This window comes from Vipera ursinii (genome assembly GCF_947247035.1).
Source record: "Vipera ursinii genome assembly, chromosome: 7".
In the NCBI taxonomy this organism is placed as follows: domain Eukaryota; kingdom Metazoa; phylum Chordata; class Lepidosauria; order Squamata; family Viperidae; genus Vipera; species Vipera ursinii.
This window is the reverse complement of record NC_139521.1, coordinates 73,342,049-73,364,260: the sequence shown is the minus strand read 5'-3', so window position 1 is coordinate 73,364,260 and position 22,212 is coordinate 73,342,049. Positions and strand designations below refer to the sequence as shown.

The following is a 22,212-nucleotide window of genomic DNA, read 5'->3' as shown; positions in this document are numbered from 1 at the left end:
GACCTATCATTTGAACAGAGGGCAGAACTAAGGGAGGTGCAAGTTAGAGTGCTTATAATGATAGATTACATAGCAGACTGAGATCACAACACACAGTTTTCAACATGATGCCATTGAATTCAACAGTAACATGGTACAACTAGCCAGATAATTCTCAACCAAGCCATACCTTCCCTTCAAGTTTCTGTTTCCTTGTGGCTTGTTTGGGAGCCCAGATTTTGCAGTTGGATTCCGTGTGGGTGAGAGAAATCAAATCCACGCTCCCATCCCTATAGAGTTAAGAATTCAGATACTGTACAACAGCCTGTAAAAATTGTAAATGCTATTTTTGCTTTTATTTTTTTAAACATACTTTTTGTGTGTGTGTGTGGCGGTGGTGGTGATGGTGGTGGTTTTACAAAAAAAGAACAGTAATTGTTACTTTTTATTTTTACACTTTTTTCTGATTATCGACCAATCTTTTCACAGAGAGCTGATATAGGAAATAACTCATTTCAGAAAGTTGGATGTCTTGAAGGATTTTAGCCACAATAAAGCTAACGTTCTGTCTTTTGGGACAGCTCCTTTTTTTAAAAAAAAAACCCAAACCAAACCAAATCATTTTCGGCACACAAAGGCCCTGATAAGCCAAGTCAACCCTTATTAAATTGTCTTTTTCTTTTTTTCTTTTTTTTTAAATTTGCTCACTGCTATTTGGTTGCACACCAAGTGAAATTTCCCCCCATTGGGAAAAAAAATAAAAATTAAAATCACACCTCACACTCCCTTGCTGGCTGCTGGTGGCACGTACAGGATCCATATTCATTTATGATCACCAGAGCTCCTTCGAGGTGGTTGGGTTTGTAATCAACGTAATATTCCTGGGCTGACATGGCAGCCATTTGGTGCATAGTCTGTTTTTGCTTCTGCTTCCGACGCTGGGTCACAAAACACTGCCTCAGTTGCCTGAGGCTGGCGGGGAAACATTTCCAGGAGACGTACAGTATCAAAACCACAATGAGGAAGGAGAAGATGAGGGCCATGGTGCCCGTCACCACCTTGTGGATCTGGACCGCATTCTCAGACTTCTCGTTGGGGACGGTGAGGGTCACTGCGTCGGTGGTCCCATCCCCTTCGGTCTCCTGCAGGTCAGAGTTCAGCGTCGAAGGACCGTAGCCGGCCGTCGGGTCACTGTGGTTGACCACAGCCGAGAGGAGATCCCCATTGGTGGTGAGGTCCGTGGCATCTTCACACAAGTGAAAAGCATAAACAGCATCCAAGACGTCCTCGCCCTGTGCATATTCAGGGGTGGCACAGAGCAAGTTGTTGTCGTAGCGGCCTTTGAAAGTGCTGAGCCAAGAAGCCAAAGCACAGATGTTTCGGCCGCAATCCCAGGCGTTGGCCGACAGGCTGATGCTAGCAAGAGACTTCCAGGAATTGAGGATCCTGGGGTGAATGTAGGTGAGCCGGTTGGAATCCAGCTGGAGGGACTGGAGGTGAGGTACAGTTTCGAAAACGTGAGGTTCAATGTATTCGATCTCGTTGCCGGAGAGGTCCATTTTTTCCAATTTCCATACCCAGTCCAAGGAATTCACCACAAGGGTGACTTTATTCCTCCGGAGGCAGAGAGAGTGCAAAGAGAGCAACCTGGGAAAGTGGGCCAGGTTGACTTTCACCAGGTCGTTGTGCTCCAGGTGCAACTCGGTGAGTTTGAACAAGCCCGCAAAAGAGTTGCGAGCCAGGCTCTTCAACTGATTGTATCCTATGTCGAGAAACTTGAGGCTGCGGCAGTCTTGGAAGATCCGAACAGGCACAAACTTAAGGGCATTGGACCGCATGTGCAACGTGGTGAGCTTGCGCAAGCCATGGAACAGGTCCGGTTCCAAAGCCTGCAGATTATTGTAGGATAAATCCACACTGCGCAGGTTTGGCATCGGCCGGAAAGTGCTGTTGGAGAGTTGGGTGATCTTGTTGGAACTCAGCGTGAGCTCTTTCACCCGCCGGAGCTTCTGAAAGGCGTGTGGCTCGACGGAGTAAAGGTGATTGTGATCCAGATAGAGCCACGTGAGTTGTGTCAACCCGGTGAACTGTCCGTCACGCAGCTCCGAAAGGCTGTTGTACCGCAATGACAAACCCATCACGCTGGACAGGTTGTGCGGCATCTCGGTGAGATTCAGCGACTCGCAGTACAAAAGCCTGCCCTCGCACCGACAAAGCGGCGGACACCCGGTGTGCACGGCTGGAAGCATTTTTAAAAAAACACCCAGGCTACACAAGATCAATCCTGGGGGCTTTTTCAGCAGCCAGTTTAAACAAACCCCAATAAGAAGGAAATCCATTAGCAAGAAGATCCCCAAATGTGCTGGAGAAAGTCCATTGAAATCTTTGACTTGGTCCCCTTGTCCTTTCTCTGTGTAAATTCTACATCACACCGTATGTCAGCAAAAGGGCAAGAGGACGGGCACAGGCAAAAAATAAGAGAGAGTCATCGGGCCAAATCTTGGGCTGCTCGGTGAGGGTCTGGGTGGGTGGGGGGGCATCAATGCAGCATGCAGGACTCCGTATCACAAGCCTTTAAAGTTCAGAAGCATTCAAAAGGTACACGAGAATCTGTCCATTTTTAGACAACCGCGGCAAAGGCGAGAACGATCGGAGAGGGGGGGGGAGGGGGGAAAGCACCCCTCTCCGGGAGAGAATGAAATTAAAAAGTGCCTTACCCACCCTGCTCCAGAGATTGACAAGCTCCATTCAGCAGCTTCCTTTGTGTTTGACTTAATTATATGCAGGGCTCAAAAAAAAGAGCTCTCTGTTGCTACAAATTCGGATGCTTTCGGCGTGGCTGGCAGGCGCACAATGCCTACTTTGCTTCATCTCGGAGGGCGAGAGGCATGTCCAGCTATCTTCTTTTTTTTTTTCCCTTGCCTTTCTGGGTGTTGTTGTTGTTGTTGTTGTTGTTGTTTCCTTTCCTTTTCTCTCTCTCTCTCTCTCTCTCTCCTTCCTCCTCCTTATTTTTAAGCTGACTCCCGGCACCAAGTTTGAGAAGTAGGGGCATCACGGTTGATGGTCCTTCCTTCCATTCTCTTCCTCTCCCTCTCTCTGTCCTCTTCCTCTGCAGTTCCTAGGGTGTCGCTGGGAGGGAGAGGGCAGGAAGGGGGGAGAGAAAAAAAATATATATACACCAGAGAGAGAAGGAAGAGACCCCCTTTCCAAAACTCTGGACAGCTCCCCAGGTTTTTTCCGCAGCCTTTTTAGGATCCGTCATTGGAGATGAAAGGCCAGCATCTTTTTACTCCTCCGAGGCAGCTTCAAATCCCTTTTCCAAGCGGACGGGCTCAAGATGGCTAGCTTTTCCATTCCTGCTCCCCTTGGCTGGTCAAGAAGATGCTTAAGAGCAGAGGGAGAAGGGGGGAAAAAAAAGAGAGAGAGAGAGAAAGCCAGTGAGAGAGAGAGAGAGAGAGATGCTTCCTTGCAGCCCAGTGGGAAGAAGCCACCGCTTGCAAAGGCTTCTACTGCTCGCTGAGTGTCGTAAGCCCTTCACGATCATCACAGCCTGCGCTGTGCTTCACAAGAGACGGGCAAATGGAAAAAAAGGGGTGGGCATAAAACCAACATTTTAGTTGAACCAGTAAAGGGAGATACGTTCACTGATGAAATGGGGAAGGAAAAAAAAAAAAGGCTTCAGCCCTGCTGGCTGTTACCCCAACATATGCACAACATGCATGGCGCACACACAGAGCAACAGCTGCAGCAGCAAAAGGGAGCCAGCATTTCCGTGCCCCCTCCACCCCTGCTTTCTCCCACCCCCCCCAACCTTTTTTGTCTGGAGGGTCCAAGTGCAAAAAGCCAGGTTGGCGTTCGGACGTGGGTGGTTGGAAAAGGCGTCTTCCCTTCCAGCGTTTCAGGAGCACCTTATCGCACTGCTGGGATTTGGTTTGGTGACTTGAGAAGGAAAACCCCTTTTGACTTTTTCATCCCATGTCACTTCTCCCGGACAAGCCTGTGCGTGTTGGTGTGTCTTCCTCTCTCTCTTTCTCTCTCCTGTACCCGTGTTTTCTTTTGTTTTCCTTGGCACAAGCGGGAAAAAAAACCCAACAAAACGAAACGAGAAAAAAAAAAGCTTGCAAATAGGACAGGGTGGATTTGGAGAAGACGCCTGTTGGCTTTTCTGTCCCTCGTTAAAATATTATTATTTTTTTTAAAAAAAAGGTCTTTAGCACATGCTGTTGCTAATGGCATTTTTGTGACCAAATTTGCAGGGATATATCTGCGGGGAGCGTACAACTGACTTATTCAGGCATTTAGGAGGCTGCGTTTATGAATCGGTCTGCCATTCAGCTTATTGTGTGTGGGTTTATGTGTCCGTGTGTGTGTGTCCGTGTGTGTGTGTGTGTGTGTATTTCAGAGGAGGCTGAGGACTCTTGGCTTTAGAAAGGAAGGACAGGAATTCTAAAACAGTAGGGCTGTTTTGTTAAATGGACCAAAAAAATGCTTGCCGACTAATTTTTTAACATCATTAGCTCTAGAGAAAGCCGCTGTTGACAATCTGGGTTCCCCCCCCCATACACACACACACATTCTTTAGTGACTTTGAGAAGATGGCTCTGTTGTCACGGCTGTGAAATCCACTCCTATGGCCATTTAGCGAACACGTCTCAAATTAACCAGCCGATTTAAGTTTAAACATGCCTGAATGCTCCATCCCAAGGCATTGTGTTACCTTACGGCATGCAGAAGAAAATAGCCTTTTCAATTCATAACAGCGGCGTGTCCTCCCCCCCCGCCCCCCCTTCCGTCCCCAGAGCTGTTACATTGAGGAAAATAGGGTTGGAGATATCTTGTCTTTTAATGTCCTGCTGGCAGAAAAGGAATAGGAATAGGAATAGGAATAGGAATAGGAATAGGAATGGAATGGAATGGAATAGAATAGAATAGAATAGAATAGAATAGAATAGAATAGAATAATAATAATAATAATAATAATAATAATAATAATAAGAAGAAGAAGAAGAAGAAGAAGAAGAAGAAGAAGAAGAAGAAGAAGAAGAAGAAGAAGAAGAAGTAGTTGGAAGGGACCTTGGAGGTCATCTAGTCCAACCCCCTGCTAAGGCAGGAAAGCCTATACCTTTTCAGACAAATGGCTGGCCAGTCTCTTCTTAAAAACTTCCAGTGTTGGAGCATTCACCAATTCTGGAGGCAGGTTGTTCCACTGGTTAATTGTTCTGACTGTCAGGAAGTTTCTCCTTAGTTCTAGATTGCTTCTCTCCTTGGTTAGTTTCCATCCGTTGCTTCTTGTCCTGCTTTCAGGTGCTTTGGAGAAGAGCTTGACTTCCTCTTCTTTGTGGCAGCCCCTGAGATATTGGAAGACTGTTATCCTGTCCCCCCTCACCCTTCTCTTCATTAAACTACACATACCCAATTCCAGCAACCGTCCCCTATATGTTTTAGCCTCCAGTCCCCCAATCATCTTTGTTGCTCTTCTCTGTACCCTTTCTAGAGTCTCGACATCTTTTTTACATCGTGGTGACCAAAACTGGATGCAGTATTCCAGGTGTGGCCTGAATAGAATAGGATAGGATAGGATAGGATAGGATAGGATAGGATAGGATAGGATAGGATAGGATTGGATAGAATAGGATAGAGCTGGAAGGGACCTTGGAGGTCTTCTAGTCCAGCCCCCTCCTCAAGCAGGAGAACCTATACCATCTCAGAGAGGTGAATGTCCAGTCTCTTCTTGAAAATCTCTGGTGATGGAGCGCCCATGATTTCTGGAGGCAAGTTGTTCCACTGGTTGATTGTGCTCACTGTCAGGAATTTTCTCCTTAATTCCAGGTTGCTTCTCTCTTTGATCAGTTTCCAACCATTGTTTCTTTTCCTGCCTTCTGGTGCTTTGGAGAATAGTTTGACCCCCTCTTCTTTGTGGCAGCCCCTCAAATACCAGAATGCTGTTATCGTGTCTCCCCTATTTCTTCTTTTCTTCAGGCTAGCCAGACCCACGTCCCGCAGCCGACTTCTTCCTATGTTTTAGTCTCCAGGCCTTTGACCATCTTACTTGCACTTCCCTGAATTTTTTCCAAACTCTCAACATCTGTTTTGTGACATGGTGACCAAAATTGGCTGCAGTGGTCCAGGCCAGCCTGAGGATGACGGATGGGATTTCGTCGAAACGTTGCTCCTACACCTTCAATTCTACGCGGGAAAAAACCCGAATGACTATATATATATATATATATATATATATATATATATATATATATATATATATATTTGTTTTCTGAGGTTTTCGCGGGTGTCTGTATGTGGACCTTTCGTCATGCGGGTTTTTCCCCGCGTAGAAATGAAGGTGTAGGCGCAGAGCCATGTGCAATCAGCCCAGGTTCGAATCTCAGAAGGGTATGGCTGACTGATGAAAACTAATAAGTTAGAAATGCATTTCAGTCTCCCTTAATTCTTTGTTAGTAATTTACACACACACATATATATATATAAATTTGAAGGGGGGGAGCTTCCCTTTTTCCCCGCCTTTTTCTCTTCAGTGTGTTCTGTGTACTGTTTAATTTACCTCACGATGTTCCCGATTCCTGACTATCTTGTGTTTGTTCTTTCTGGATGGTGACAAAGACTGCTCTAAGTTTGTGTGTATGTGTGTGTGTGTGTGTGTGTGTGTGTGTGTGTGAGTGTGTGTATACAAACACACATATATATATATCTAAAATAGTTTTACACAGAGAGAGAGAGAGAGAGAGAGAGAGAGAGAGAGCTGATGAGAGCAAAAAAGCTTGAAATAGCTATCCTGGTCTCCCATTTAACTCTTTGTCAGCAAAAAGAAATTTGAATACACAATATATCGCAGTAGCGACTTGAGCCCTGCTTAACGCTCCTAGGTTGGAGCTGCAGGCAAAAAAAAAAAATCATAATAATAGAACTGCAGTATAGCAAGTTCAAAAACCCAAGGTGCATCAAACCGGTCTGACCGGAAAAAACTTACACACATACATATACATACACACATACACACACACACCACTATAGTAGTATATATACATACTGCACTAAAAAAAGTGACTTTTGATCATTTTATACACTAACCACCATTGTAGCCTCTCCATGGTCACATGATCAAAATTTGGTTGCTTGTCAACTGTTTCATATTTATGACGGTTGCTTTGGTTCCGGGTTCATGTGATCCGCTTTTGTGACCTGACAAGCAAAATCAATGGGGGGGGGGGGAAGAGAGAAGCCCAATTCACTTAAGAACTGTGTTACTAACTTAGCAATTACAGTGATTCACTTCACAATTGTGGCATGAAAGGTTGTAAAATGGGGCAAAATTCACTTGTTTCACTTAGCAGCAAATATTTTGGACTCAGATTGTGGCTGTAAGGCGACAACTGCCTGTATAATAACTTTGGATCTCACTTCACCTTCGGATTGTTTTATAAATAGACATTCAGTTGACAAAAACTAAGATTTGGTACAAAAGATAATGTAGAAGAACACAAAGTCCTCCTTACTCTTTATAGACCTATTTTTTTTTCACAATGTCCAACCTTTTCCTTTTCCTTTTTCGATTACCCTTCGGATTCAATCTTGCAGAAACAATATTATTATTATTATTATTATTATTATTATTATTATTATTATTATTATTATTATTATTATTATTATTATTATTATTATTATTATTATTATTATTATCTTTTGCATAGCAGAATGTCCAGTTCCTTTTACTAGTATCCATTCGTTGGATTATACCTTTAATGTGAAATACTAAAAAAAAAAAACTTCAGAATTCTTTCTAAAGCAAAGAGTAAAAACAAAAAAAGAAAAATGTGCAAGCAGTAAGAAAGCAATTAAAATAAATTTAGAATACTTTAATTATATAAACACAGACTGTTACCTCAGGATGTAGATACGTAACACGTCATGTTCTAGGAGCTGCATGCTAATAAGCCCCAAACAACAACAAAAATGCATATAGTTAATTTTAATGTAAGCTAAAAATACTGTGTGTGTATATATATATATATATATATATATATATATATATATATATATATATATATATATATATATATATATATATATATATATATATATATATATATATATAGTTTTCTCTTGTGAAACATAGTTTCATCTTTCTTGTTAAGAAATTACCTTACATTGCTAGCACCATTTGGAGGAGTTTAACGGTGCTCTCCTGAATTAGAGAATTTTTTTTTTATTTTTTATTTTTAATTCCATTTATATCCCGCCCTTCTCCGAAGACTCAGGGCGGCTTACAAGCTTAGCAGTAGCCTTCATTCTATGTATATGCCTGCTTATTAGGGCTTTCACACACACCCCAAGCGGCATTATTACAAAGTCAGCTTAATTGCCCCCAACAATCTGGGTCCTCATTTTACCTACCTCGGAAGGATGGAAGGCTGAGTCGACCTTGAGCCTGGTGGGACTCGAACCTGCAATAATTGCAGGCAGCTGGTGTTACTTAAGGAGGCATTAGCCCACTGCTCCACCAAGGCTGGATGATCTGTTTGCGTAAAAATTTCTAGATGAATTTCCCCAAATCTAATACCCTCTTAGATTTTTTTGGGATTTGGCAGTGTGAAATAATGGTCGTAACTCTTAACTAGCTCTGATGCTCCAGGGAGATGAAAGCTAGACTGATAGTCCTCGACTTATCACCACAATGGAGCCCAAAATTTCCCTTGCTAAGTGAGACAGTTGTTAAGTGAGTTTTGCCCCATTTTGTAACCTTTCTTGCTACAGTTGTTAAGCAAAGAACTGCAGTCGTTAAGTGAATAATGTGGTCATTAAGCAAATCTGGCTTCCCTGGTTGGCATCGCAGCTGGAGAGGTCACAAAGGATGATCACATGACCCTGGGACAGTGCAACGGTCATAAATACCTGCCAGTTGCCAAGTGTCTGGATTTTGATCACATGACCATGGGAAAAAAAGTCCTACGTCATTTTTTCCAGTGCCGTTGTAACTTTGGCCGCTAAGGGAATGGTTGTAAATGAAGGATTACCAGTAACGACCCTTGTTTGTGTAGAATCCAACTGTTGAGGTCAACTCTTTTTTTTTAGTATCTTAATACATTTAATTACAAAATATATTCAATAAAAGTTGACACTAAAGATTTATTAATACACTGAAACACTGAAATACTTCCTTTTACAGAGCATTTCCTTTTTAAATTCAAGATTTGGTATTATTATTATTTTTATTGTACGGAGTAGCAGCATTTCAGATACATTTTTTTAATTTGGTTTTTCTCTAAGGTAAGAAAGTTAGTATATCATTCGAACAAAGTTACACATGTTAAACGCACAGCATTTTGTTTGTCTCCTTTGTGGTTTCAATGGGTAGAATTCTTTTTTTTTTTCTTTGTAAAATTTTTATTGATTTTTCCCCCCATACAACTCAATAGTACTTACTCAACAATCTGTTGTCTGAGTTTCTCCTTCACTGATACAAATTTAATTCCTCATCTTTATTCTTTTCTCCAGGCATTGATAAAATAAGTCCCAAATCTGATAGTATTCTGTTTCTTCTTTTTCTTTCAACTCTTGATGTAGAAGCGGTTCAGAGGTTGCAAAGATACTTACTTGGGACAAAGCCTCTTTTGACACAACAGGGAAGTTTTGTGCATGTATGCAACATTTGTTATAAGCATAGTAGCATATCCTGCCCGAAGCAGCTTTTTTGGCTTCATTTGATTTGGTCTAGTACTATTTTTCTATCATTCAGGATGTTTCAGGATGAAAAGGACCCCAATATTTAAGCGTAAGAGAATTCCCCAACAACGAGTAAGGAAGACTACAGTGTTCTTCTACATGATCTTTCGAACCCAAATCTTAGTTTTTGCCTTTTGCAGCTCAGCTGAATGTCTATTTATAAAATAATCCAAAGTGATTATTTTATTCAAGGTGAAGTGAGATCCAAAGTTTTATTCAAGGTGAAGTGAGATCCAAAGTTATTATCCGGGTGGTCCTTGACTTATGTCCACAATTAAGTCCAACGTTTCTGTTGCCAAGCGAGACAGTGGTTAAGTGAATTTTGCTCCATTTTGCAACCTTCCTTGCCACAATTGTCTAAGGCAGGGTTGTCAAACTGCCAGCTCGCGGGCCGGGCGTGTCATGCGGAAGCCGCACCCATCCCATTGCCGGCAATGGCAAAACAGTCCCCATACGTCACGTGATGTCACGTGACATCGCAAGTTTGACATGTCTGGTCTAGGGAATCACTGCAACGTCTGAGTCAGTAACAGGCTTGCTACTAACTAGTTCTAAGGCACCCCCTGTGGCTGGGGAATTCTGGGAGCTGCAGTCCACACAGTTTAAGGTTGCCTCAACCCTTTGCTCAAGCAGGAAAGCCCTAATAAGCAGGCATATACATAGAATGAAGGCTACTGCTAAGCTTGTAAGCCGCCCTGAGTCTTCGGAGAAGGGCGGGATATAAATGGAATTAAAATAAATAAAATAAAAAAATATCATTTCAGATAAATGGGTGCCTTCTAGAAGTTGAGCTTTTTCAGCTTTTGCCTTCAATTCCTTCTTCTGGGCAGGTGTCAGGACTGTGTTTATTTTATTTTTTAACAACTGAGTGACATTTCCATCCTTCTCTGTCTGTCTGTCTGTCTGTCTGTCTGTCTCTCTCTCTTTAGGCCATTTTCCACCATATACAAACCAAATTCTATAGGTGACATGCAGTAATTGAAAAGCTACCGCATGTCACCTAGCAAAATTGGGTATCTCTAGTGGGTTGGGATGCTGAACCTGTCGATCAGAAGGTCGGCAGTTTGGCGGGTCGAATCCCGAGTGCCGCGTAACAGAGTGAGCGCCTGTTACTCGTCCCAGCTTCTGCCAACCTAGCAGTTCGAAAGCACGTAAAAATGCAAGTAGAAAAATAGGGACCACTCTGGTGGGAAGGGAACAACGTTCCGTGCGCCTTTGGCGTCTAGTCATGCCGGCCACATGACCACGGAGACGTCCTCGGACAAGCGCTGGCTCTTCGGCTTTGAAACGGAGATGAGCACCGGCCCCTAGAGTCGGAAACGACTAGCACGCATGTGCGGGGGAACCTTTACCTTTTTTTAGATATATCTAAAAAAAAAGAAAGATCTAGAGTGACATAATAGCGGTCTTCCAGTATTTGAGGGGCTGTCACAGAGAAGAGGGGGGGGGGGTTCAAGCTATTCTCCAGAGCATTTGAAGGCAGGACAAGAAGCGACAGTTGGAAACTAATCAAGGAGAGAGAAGCAACCTAGAACTAAAGATGAATTTCCTGACAGTGAGAACAGTTATGGTTGCCCCAACACTGGAGGCTTTCAAAAAAGAGACTGGACAGCCATTTGTCTGAAATAGGATCTCCTGCTCAAGCAGGGGGTTGGACTAGAAGACCTCCAAGGTCCCTTCCAGCTCCATTATTCTGTATTTCTGAGATAGTGGAGGACTAAAAGCTCTCCATTCCAATAGAGTATGTGTTGTTGCCAGGATCGGGGGATTGGGGGGTTATTTTATTATTTTTATTTCTTGTATATTGTGTTTTCATTTCCTGTAAGCTGCCTTGAGTTGCCATGAGTAGGTGGCAATATAAATTTTCCTAAATAAACAAGGTTTGTTCACGTGAAGTACTAATACCTCTTTACAATGCCTTGATAAGGCCACACCTGTAATACTGCATCCAGTTTTGGTCACCACGATGTAAAAATGATGTCGAGACTCTAGAAAGAGTGCAGAGAAGAGCAACAAAGATGATTGGGGGGACTGGAGGCTAAAACATATAGGGAACGGTTGCTGGAATTGGGTATGTGTAGCTTAATGAAGAGAAGGACGAGGGGGGACGTGATAGCAGTGTTCCAATATCTCAGGGGCTGCCCCAAAGAAGAGGGAGTCAAGCTATTCTCCAAAGCGCCTGAAAGCAGGACAAGAAGCAACAGATGGAAACTAATCAAGGAGAGAAGCAACCTAGAACTAAGGAGAAACTTCCTGACAGTTAGAACAATTAACCAGTGGAACAACCTGCCTCCAGAAGTGGTGAATGCTCCAACACTGGAAGTTTTTAAGAAGAGACTGGCCAGCCATTTGTCTGAAATGGTATAGGGTTTCCTGCCTGAGCAGGGGGTTGGACTAGATGACCTCCAAGGTCCCTTCCAACCTCCTCCTTTTCTTCTTCTTCTTCTTCTTCTTCTCTTCTTCTTCTTCTTCTTCTTCTTCTTCTTCTTCTTCTTCTTCTTCTTCTTCTTCTTATTATTATTATTATTATTATTATTATTATTATTATTATTATTATTATTATTATTATTATTATTATTATTATCAAAGTCCCAGTTAGCACAGGTGCTATCCCATGAGTTGCAAAATACCCACAGGTTGTGTCTTAGCACTGTCAGGCATTGTCGTATATAATGATTGCTCGTGCACAAATTCTACCATGTTGATACAAACAGGAAATCATATTGGCTTGCTTAAAAGCGAAAAAAAAAGTGAAAAAAAGAAAGACTTGTATGTATAAAGAACAATTGATCTTTTCTCGCAGTGTAATGGATCACACACTGTTTGAATCTTATTTCCTGCAGCAAAATATATCTAAGAAAAGAGTTTTGTGCTCTACATAAAGGTCTGGAGTTCACCCAAGAGATCTCTCTTTTTTCCACACTGAAATAGCAAAGCACAAGCAAAAGGCCTTAGCTAGCTAGGCTGGCTTACAGTGGTTTATAATAAATAGCATAGACAATTTCACATTTGCAGGATAATGTTTTTTAGCATCCTATATCAGCATTTGTCAAATTTGGCAACTTCAAGATGGAGGGACATAACCATACCTCCCACCCACTCCAAAATCCCACCAACTATGCACATGTTCAGGACCGAAGGAGGCTACAGATTGCAAGTTCTCTGGGTTGGCGATTGATCTGTCAATCCATAGTTCTCATGTTGACCAAGTCTTACTACTTGAGAAGAAGCAGAGAATGTTTAAATTGTTATTGGTATTTACAGGGAATCCTAGGTTTTTGTTTAGAATGTGAATAATAAGAAAACATCTAGTCTAAAGGCTCTGAGAGAAAGAAAGAAAGAAAGAAAGAAAGAAAGAAAGAAAAAGAAAGAAAGAAAGAAAGAAAGAAAGAGAGAGAGAGAGAAAAAGAAAAAAGAGAAAGAAAGAGAAAGAAAGAGAGGGAGGGAGGAAGGAAGGAAGGAAGGAAGGAAGGAAGGAAGGAAGGAAGGAAGGAAGGAAGGAAGGAAAGAAAGAAAGAGAAAGAAAGAAAGAAAGAAAGAAAGAAAGAAAAAGAAAGAAAGAAAGAAAAAGAAAGAAAGAAAGACAAAGAGAGGAAGGGACAGAGGAAGGAAGGAGAAAGAGAAAGAAGGAGGGAGGAAGGAAAGAGAGAGGAAGGAAGGAGAAAAAGAAAAAAGGGAGAAAGGAGAAAGCAAAAGAACAAAAAAAAGAAAGAGGGAGGGTGAGAGAGGAAGGAAGGAAGAAGAGAAAGAAAAAGACGGAAGGAGGGAGGAAGGAAGGAAGGAAGGAAGAGAATTTTCTAGAAATATAAAAGGCAAGATATCACAGGTGAAAATGTAAACTCACAGAGGATTTTAAATCAGAAATAGGATGAATTGGAATGATGGATTTTTCTGGGCTGATCTGCAGAGCGTCTACTACCTGGTTGTCCTCAAAAACTCTGAATATTTGGGAGTCAGAACCCAACTCCTCTCCCTATGTGCCCCAACACTAGAATGGTTCGTGTGAATGGGTCAGCACCTAAAAAACCCGAACTCACTCAAGTGTTTAACGCGGTAAGACAAATAGCAATGAGAGTACTCAAATTCATAAAACTGAAAATAACTTTTAACACCTCCCAAGTGCAGTTACCAATTGGGAGTTTACATGTGCTGCGCTAAGTGGAGCTGTGATCCCACACAAGTGGCCTAATAAGAAAAAATGCAAATAAGAAAGAAAGTGATGAATATCTAAAATAGGATTGCATCAGGCTGGAGATCTACAGGCTCCATCTCGTCAGTACTCAAGAGTTTTCTACAAAGAACATCCTACTCCTTAAAGTTTCTGCTAAGAGTTGTTATTATCGCGCACAGGATACCCAGCAATTCAGGTGGTGAATTCATTTTGGTTGAAAATTTGAACGCAAAATGTAAGAGACGAACGCACGCGACAGAAGCATTCTAGCATGCAGCAGTGCCCACAGTAGTGGGAGACTTATGTTTGCCCACGTAACACAACTTGTGTTCTAAGATGGCGGCGCCTGGAATGGCTGCGGCTGCATTGGCTCTTGAAGACGAATAGTTTTGGGAGGGATAGTAAGGGCTATAGGCCACATGATCAGGAAGATTTTAATGTGTTTGAGCAACATGGTGGAACTAAGGTAACACACGACCAACAATCTTTGCTGGCCTGGCGAGTTAACCCACTTAAACACATTGTCCCAACAAGGTTGTCAAATGTGTACAAGATAGTCCCAATGCTTGAGAGTGAGTGGATTTCTCCTTGAGTAGAGATATCAATTAGTTATCTGCCTCAGCACCAATCTTTGTGAGGCACACAACCCCTTACACATTTTATTTTGTTTAGGCACTTGCGACTTGCAAGCTTCCCATTAAACATCGGTTCCCCCAAAAGGTAAGTCCATGAATCCAGAGAGCGATAAGGGAGATTCTGTTTGTGTTAGAAGGTGTCCAATCTGCACTATATATTGTGGGCGATTGTGCGGTTATTTCTGAAATTTCCCGTGATCGCTACACAAAAAAAATTAATGATCCAGATCAGTTTTTGCCCATTTTCATTTGGAAATTCTTGTCAGTCTGTTTATACATTAATCTTCAACCTCTGCCAAACAGGTTGTTTTTTTTTTAAAAAAAAACAATTCTCACAAAAGTTACCTCTTTAAATAAGTTTGCTTTCAAAGGTACTTATTTCCAGACATCCATAGTGACCATCTGAAGTTGTGATGCTTCCGAATACAGCGAGTTACGACAGTCCTCGCACTTATGGCCATCACCACATCCTCGGTGTCATCCGAATTTGGGCACTTGGCAACTGTCGTGCGTTTGACAACGGTTGCAACTTCTCCGGAGTCACGTGATCGCCCTGTGCAACCTCTGACACAATTAGTGTCCATGGGGGAAGCTGGATCCGTTTAACAACCGCGTTTTTCACTTAACCACCGTGGCAAAGAAAGGTCATAAAATTGTATTCTTAATGATCGCATCGCTGGGTCGTAAGTCGCATTGGTGATAAGTTGAGTATCGGAACTGATGACACACATTTATCTAGTTTATCTGTACAACAATCGGAAGCAGATTCAGAGTTCAATTCCTCGGACTCAAACTTTAGATTGGATCAGTACTTCACAAAATAGTACTTTTTGCTGAAAGGGGGAATTGATGGAAATTAAATTCCCACTGAGTTTCGAGCTGGATAAAATGCACTGTATGTGTGAAAAGCTTTCTACATGTTAGATGTTGTTTATGTTTTTCTTTTGGTTTGGCTCAGGTTTTGTGGCCTTTCATGAAGTTTTCTTTTTGCTCATAAGCATATAAAAAAATTAAACCGATTATCGGGGATGTCTCTTGTATGTGAATACTTCTTCGGGTAGCAAATGTTTTCCCCTTTCCATATGACTGAAGTAGAGATGGAGGTGAATCATCCTGTAATTGAAAATATTACATTTCTCCCCCCCCCCGCCTTTATTGATCTGAAAAGTAGCAGTGTGGATAGTCTTAGCATTACATTTTTTATGCGCATAACTGATTTTTTTTTTTCCTGTAACCTACTTATCCCTCCAAACTGAAGCCTGGATCCCCACGGATTGTATATGGTGGTGGGAATGGATGTTTTATGTCTTCCGAATAATATGCAAAAAAAAAAAGTTTACCATCACATTCTGCCTTCGGCGTGAAAGCCAGCTGTGCTAATCAGCACAGGACAGTGAGTTCTAGTCCCACCTTAGCCATGAAAGCTGGCTGGGTGACTTTGGGCCAATCACCAGGAGATGGTGAGTTCTAGTCCCACCTTGGGAATGAAACTTGACTGGGTGACTTTGGGCCAATCACCAGGAGACGGTGAGTTCTAGCCTCACCTTGGGAATGAAAGTTGACTGGGTGACTTTGGGCCAATCACCAGGAGACTGTGAGTTCTAGTCCCACCTTGGGAATGAAAGTTGACTGGGTGACTTTGGGCCAATCACCAGGAGACGGTGAGTTCTAGTCCCACCTTGGGAATGAAACTTGACTGGGTGACTTTGGGCCAATCACCAGGAGACGGTGAGTTCTAGCCTCACCTTGGGAATGAAAGTTGACTGGGTGACTTTGGGCCAATCACCAGGAGACTGTGAGTTCTAGTCCCACCTTGGGAATGAAAGTTGACTGGGTGACTTTGGGCCAATCACCAGGAGACGGTGAGTTCTAGTCCCACCTTGGGAATGAAACTTGACTGGGTGACTTTGGGCCAATCACCAGGAGATGGTGAGTTCTAGCCCCACCTTGGGAATGAAACTTGACTGGGTGACTTTGGGCCAATCACCAGTAGACTGTGAGTTCTAGTCCCACCTTGGGAATGAAAGCTGACTGGGTGACTTTGGGCCAATCACCAGGAGACGGTGAGTTCTAGTCTCACCTTGGGAATGAAAGTTGACTGGGTGACTTTGGGCCAATCACCAGGAGACTGTGAGTTCTAGTCCCACCTTGGGAATGAAAGTTGACTGGGTGACTTTGGGCCAATCACCAGGAGATGGTGAGTTCAAGTCCTTCCTTAGCCATGAAAGCCAGCTGGGTGACTTTGAGGCAATCACTGTCTATCTCAGCCCAACCCACCTCACAGGATTGCTATTGTGGGGAAAATAGGAGGTGGAAATTATGTTGGATGCGTTCACCACCTTGAATTATTTGTAAAAATAATAAAGGGGGGATACAAACAAACAAGTAAATATCCATCAGGGGATGTTTTCAAACATTGACAGAACCGTCATCTGATTCAGGTAACTCTCTTCTAACGTTGTCACCTCCAAAATTCATTAATGGGTCTGTCATGCTCAAAAGCAATAAGACACAAATAAAAATTCCACCACCACCCCACTCCAGGAGACAAGAAATGTTGGTCTTATTCATTCTGGAGAGAGAAGATGTTAGGTCATTTCCATGTCATCTCATCCCATTTGATCACAAGGTGCTTTGTTTTTATAGTTGGGAAATTCCTAGTGCAGTCCAGTCTCTTTGTCTATAGTACTAATGAAAAGGAGAAATAGGGGTGAGATGATAGCAGTCCTCCAATATTTGAGGTTCTGCTGCCAAGAAGAGGGAGTCAACCTAGTCACCGAAGGATGTGAAGGCAGGACAAGAAGCAACGGATGGAAACTAATCAAGGAGAGAAGCAACCTGGAACTAAGGAGAAATTTCCTGACAGGGAGAACAATTAACCAGTGGAACAACCTGCCTCCAGAAGGTGTGGGTGCTCTGTCACTGGAGGTTTTCAATAAGAGGTTGGACAGCCATTTGTCTGACATTGTATAGGGGCTCTTTCTTGAGCAGAGGATTGGAAGACCTCATAGAACATAGAATAACAGGTTTGGAAGGGACCTTGGAGGTCTTCTAGTCCAACCTCCTACTCGAGCAGAAAACCCTACACCATTTTAGATCAGTGATTTTCCAGTCTCTTTTGGAAAGCCTCCAGTGATGGAGCACTCCCAGCTTCTGAAGGCAAAGCCTGATCAATTCTTCTGACTGTCAGGAATTCCCCCCCCCCCCCTTAGTTCTAGGTTGTTTCTCTCCTTTGTTAGTTTCCACCCATTGCTTCTCATCTTGCCTTTTGGTGCTTTGGAAAATAGTTTGACCCCCTTGTCTTTGTAGGAGCCCCTCAAATATTGGAAGACCACTATTCTGCCTCCCCTAGTCCTTCTTTTCATTAGACTAGACCAGGGGTAGGCAACCTCGGCTCTTTTATGACTCGTGGACTTCAACTCCCAGAATTCCTGAGCCAGCATGGCTCAGCTTGGAAGCCTCTCCCTTTCCCCTCAGCATGGCTGGCTCAGGAATTCTGGGAGTTGAAGTCCACGAGTCATAAAGCGGCCTAGGCCTAGGCCAGGGGTAGGCAACCTTGGCTCTTTTAGGACTCGTGGACTTCTACTCCCAGAATTCCTGAGACAGCATGGCTCAGCATGGAAACCTCTCCCTTTCCCCTCAGCATGGCTGGCTCAGGAATTCTGGGAGTTGAAGTCCACGAGTCATAAAAGAGCCAAATTTGCCTACCCCTATACTAGACATACCCAATTCTTGCAACCATTCTTTGTATGTTTTACATACAAAGCCCCCCTGATCATTCCTGTTGCTCTTCTCTGCACTCTTTGGATCAAAGGATCTTGGAAGTGTGCACTCCGCACACCTCCAAGATCCCTTCCAACTCTGTTCTTCCTGGCTGGAGGTGATAGCTTGTTTTCAACTCCATGTGATAATATATCATGAGGAGAATTCCATTCTCAGAGATTCCCAGGAGGAGATATTCTCCATATGTTGATCTTCCAAGTGGGTCTTCTTATCAGTTCTTTTATAGCCTTGGTTTCCGGACTTCCAACTCTGCATTAATTCGTTTAAATTACAGTATTTGCACCTCGCCTGTTTTGCTGGCCCACATTCACCAGAAACAAGAGTGTAGTAAACGTAGTACTACACGTTGTAGTACATGTTGCAGTACAAGCGTCATAAACAATGGTCTTTCTTAGGCTTACGTTTTCTAAATGATTTATTTATTTTTTTATTTTAATTCCATTTATATCCGGCCCTTCTCCGAAGACTCAGGACGGCTTACAATCTAAGAAGCACAAATCAAATGTGCTTAGCAATAGCCTTCATTCTATGTATATGCCTGCTTATTAGGGCTTTCACCCACCCCCCAAGCGGCATTATTACAAAGTCAGCTTAATTGCCCCAACAATCTGGGTCCTCATTTTACCTACCTGGGAAGGATGGAAGGCTGACTCAACCTGGAGCCTGGTGGGACTCGAACCTGCACCGATTGCAGGCAGCTGGTGTTACTTAAGGAGGCATTAGCCCACTGCTCCACCAAGGCTCCACCAATGATATCCATCAGCGTCCATCAAGATGGAACCTCAATGGTGATTTTAATTTCCCTTTGTGGCTGGCAAAGGACAAACCGCCATCTTTAATTTCCAAATTCAGTGAACCACGGTACACCTCATGAAAGGAGCATTTTTTAAAAAAAAAAAAAATGGGTACATGAAAGATGACACCAAGCAGAGTAAGTTAGTTATTTCTTTGTTTTGTTTAGTTTTAACTTCTAGAGCACTGCTGGCTTTTGATATGCAATCCTTCCGAAGTGGGATTTTATAGAAAGAGTTTCAGATGTGAATTGGGAAACAGTCTCTTAAGATTAACGTGGCATTGGGGCCTTTCCTTCTCCGCAATGACAAATGAAATACTAATTTTCAGCCCCAAAGGGTGGCAAGGTCTATGTAACTGCTATTCACTTGCACATTGTTGCTTCATTAACACATTGAAAGTGTGATCCTCCATAAGCTACAAATTTGCTCATCCAGATGCCCTCTTTATTTAGACAGGGTGCCAAATGTGCATCCATTCACATAGATTTTTTTTTTTAATCACCAAGATAAGATTGCAAGTGCAAGCATGCAGTTATAAAAAAGAAATCTGTGAAAGCGGTGACCTAGATGTAAATTAAAGGAGTGGTAATTGGATTGCTGTCATCTTCATTATTATTATTTTTAAATTATAGGCTGTTCTGATTTTCTGACATCTTACACCTGGACCCCCCACCAAATCCATGTCAAGAGGTCTATTAAAAATGCCCCCCTGCCTGGGTCATTTAAACGTTCGTTTTAGGAAAGAGACTGTCTCCTGTCAAACTGCCCTACTTGTCAGATGGGAGTCAGATTTCCACACAATAAATCGGGATGTGGACAGACACAGTGGGGAATAAAATGTTCTCGCCTGGTTTAGGGTGGACAGTGGCAACCTTAACTCTTTTTCCTATTTTTAAAACCATGGGGATGCTAGCAACCAACAGACATGGAAGCATCACGAGCAATCATGTCCCAGAGGACTTCTGATTAAATTTCAAGAGCTTTCGTTGTTGTTAGTCGCGAAATCGTGTCTGACCCATCGCGAACCCATGGACAACGTTCCTTCAGGCCTTATTCAGTGGTTTGGATTCAACTGGCTCACACCGGTTTGGCAGAACCGGTCGCTAAATTTGGTTAGGTTCTGAGAACCGGCTGAATGCACATTGCTTCTGGAAGTCCATTCTAGGCCTCGGAGGCTCCGAGGACGCCTCCCAGGCTTAGAACAGCCCACCGGAAGTGCGTGGATACCATTTCCGGAAATCCATTCTAAGCTCGGATGCCCAGGCGGGCATCCACGCAGAGAACCGTTGTTCAGGTATTTGAATCCCACCACTAGGTAAATTCTAGATTTCAGAGGGGATGTGCTTTTTCGCTAAAATGAGGCATTCACGCTACCGTTGGAAGTTTAAGAACGTGAAGGAGACAGTTTGGTCTAGTGCTTAAGGTACCAGGCTAGAAAGCGGGAGACCATGAGTTCTAGTTTTGTCTTATCGGTGAAAGCCAGCTGGGTGGCTTGTGGCCAATCCCACGAACCGGTGAACCTTAGGCAGGAAAGCCGACTGGGTGACTTTGGGACAATCACCAGGAGACTCTCGAGTTCTAGTCCCGCCTTGGGCATGAGAGCCAGGTAGGTGACTTTGGACCAATCATTAGAAAGCTCTGGATTCTGGTCCTGCTTTAGCCATGAAAGCCAGCTGGGTGACTTTGGGACAGTCCTTCTCTCCCAGCCCAACTCAACTCAGAGGACTGTCGTTGTGGGAAATAGGAAGAGGAAGGTTTATTGGATCTGTTCACCATCTTGAAATTTGTAAAAATAATAAAGGCGGGAGGTACAAATAAATAAAATAAGCAAAAAGAGTCTATGCAGGCATGCAGAAGTAGTTCAGAAGGCAGCCTGTGTATATATTACAATGTTGTGCGCTCCTTATAGGAAATCCTGTTGCTTCCATCAGACATGGCGGTCTTAGGCTTTGATGCATATACCGATGCATGCATGCCAAACTCTTTTAATTATTATAAAATAAAGGTGTGGGGTTTTTTTTTCTCTCTCTCAGACTGTTCTGGAAACGGTAATTGTATGAGATTGGGATAAACCACAATGGCTATTTTTTTGGTGCAACTTTGATCTCTGTGCTTCCCTGAATTGAGTGTTGTATTGTTCTAACACATCTGGAACTGATTATAATTTGCCCTGTAAGGCTGCTGCATTCTGTGGGGTTTGTTCAAGTCTCCTTGTCTCAGATCGTACAAGTGGAAATTTTGTGAAGGACAAAACCGTTTCTTGACTCCTGACATCTTGTGTGTGTGTGTGTGTGTGTGTGTGTGTGTGTGTCTATTTCCATGCATTGTTCTGCTTGCCATCCATTTTTGTCCGTTTTTAATGTCTTTTTCAGAGAGAGTCTGTAAAGCAAGCCAAAGGTGTATGTATTTTGCACGAAACAGATCAATCTCTACCCTTTTTCATTATTCCATTGATTTTGGAACAATGAAAAGGGCATGTGTTCCAAATCAAAAGCGAAGTTATTCTTTTCAAATTGGGCGTGAGCCAGATTTCTCCACGGCTATCATTCTAGCACAAAAAAAAACCCTCAGAGGTTTGAAATCAAGCTTGGATGATCAAGAATTTAGTCTTACTGTTGGTTTGTAGACGGCCTACAGTAAATTCACAGAAATCCCGATTTACTGCACCGGTCATTAAAATTATTCCAGAAAGTAGCTTTCAGTGGTGAGAAGAATTGAAATACCGATATTCAGATTTGCTATTTGTACCTGTGGTCTTTATGGTGAGAAGTCACACAGACAAAACTATTCCGAAACAAGAAGTGCCAATAAATGTGTCAGTAGATTAACTTATGCATCAGCGCATTTCTAGATGGCTAGGGCGTTGGCCAAAATCACTGAAATGTCAAATGCCCTGATTGCGTGGGGAAAAAAAATATCAATGCACAATAAACTAATTCTAGACTGAATGCTGATTTAATTTATGGTTATTGCATAAGGCGGAGGCCCCCAACCTTTTGGGCACCAAGGACCGGTTCCGTGGAGAGAGGTTTTTCCGCGGCGCGGAGGGTGCGTGTTTTCGTGTGCTGCCTGTTTGTGTGGACCGGTGTCTGGCATACGACGGACCAGTACT

General features: G+C 42.9%; 1 protein-coding gene across 1 annotated transcript; it reads right to left on the bottom strand.

Annotated features, from left to right (window-relative positions):
- Positions 1-749: 749 nt before the first annotated feature.
- LRRTM1 (leucine rich repeat transmembrane neuronal 1) lies at positions 750-2,318 on the bottom strand (the record flags this gene model as incomplete). The annotated part of the gene is made up of 1 exon (XM_083367164.1): positions 750-2,318. The coding sequence occupies one exon, from the start codon at positions 2,316-2,318 to the stop codon at positions 750-752; it is 1,569 nt and encodes a 522-aa protein (XP_083223290.1).
- Positions 2,319-22,212: the final 19,894 nt, after the last annotated feature.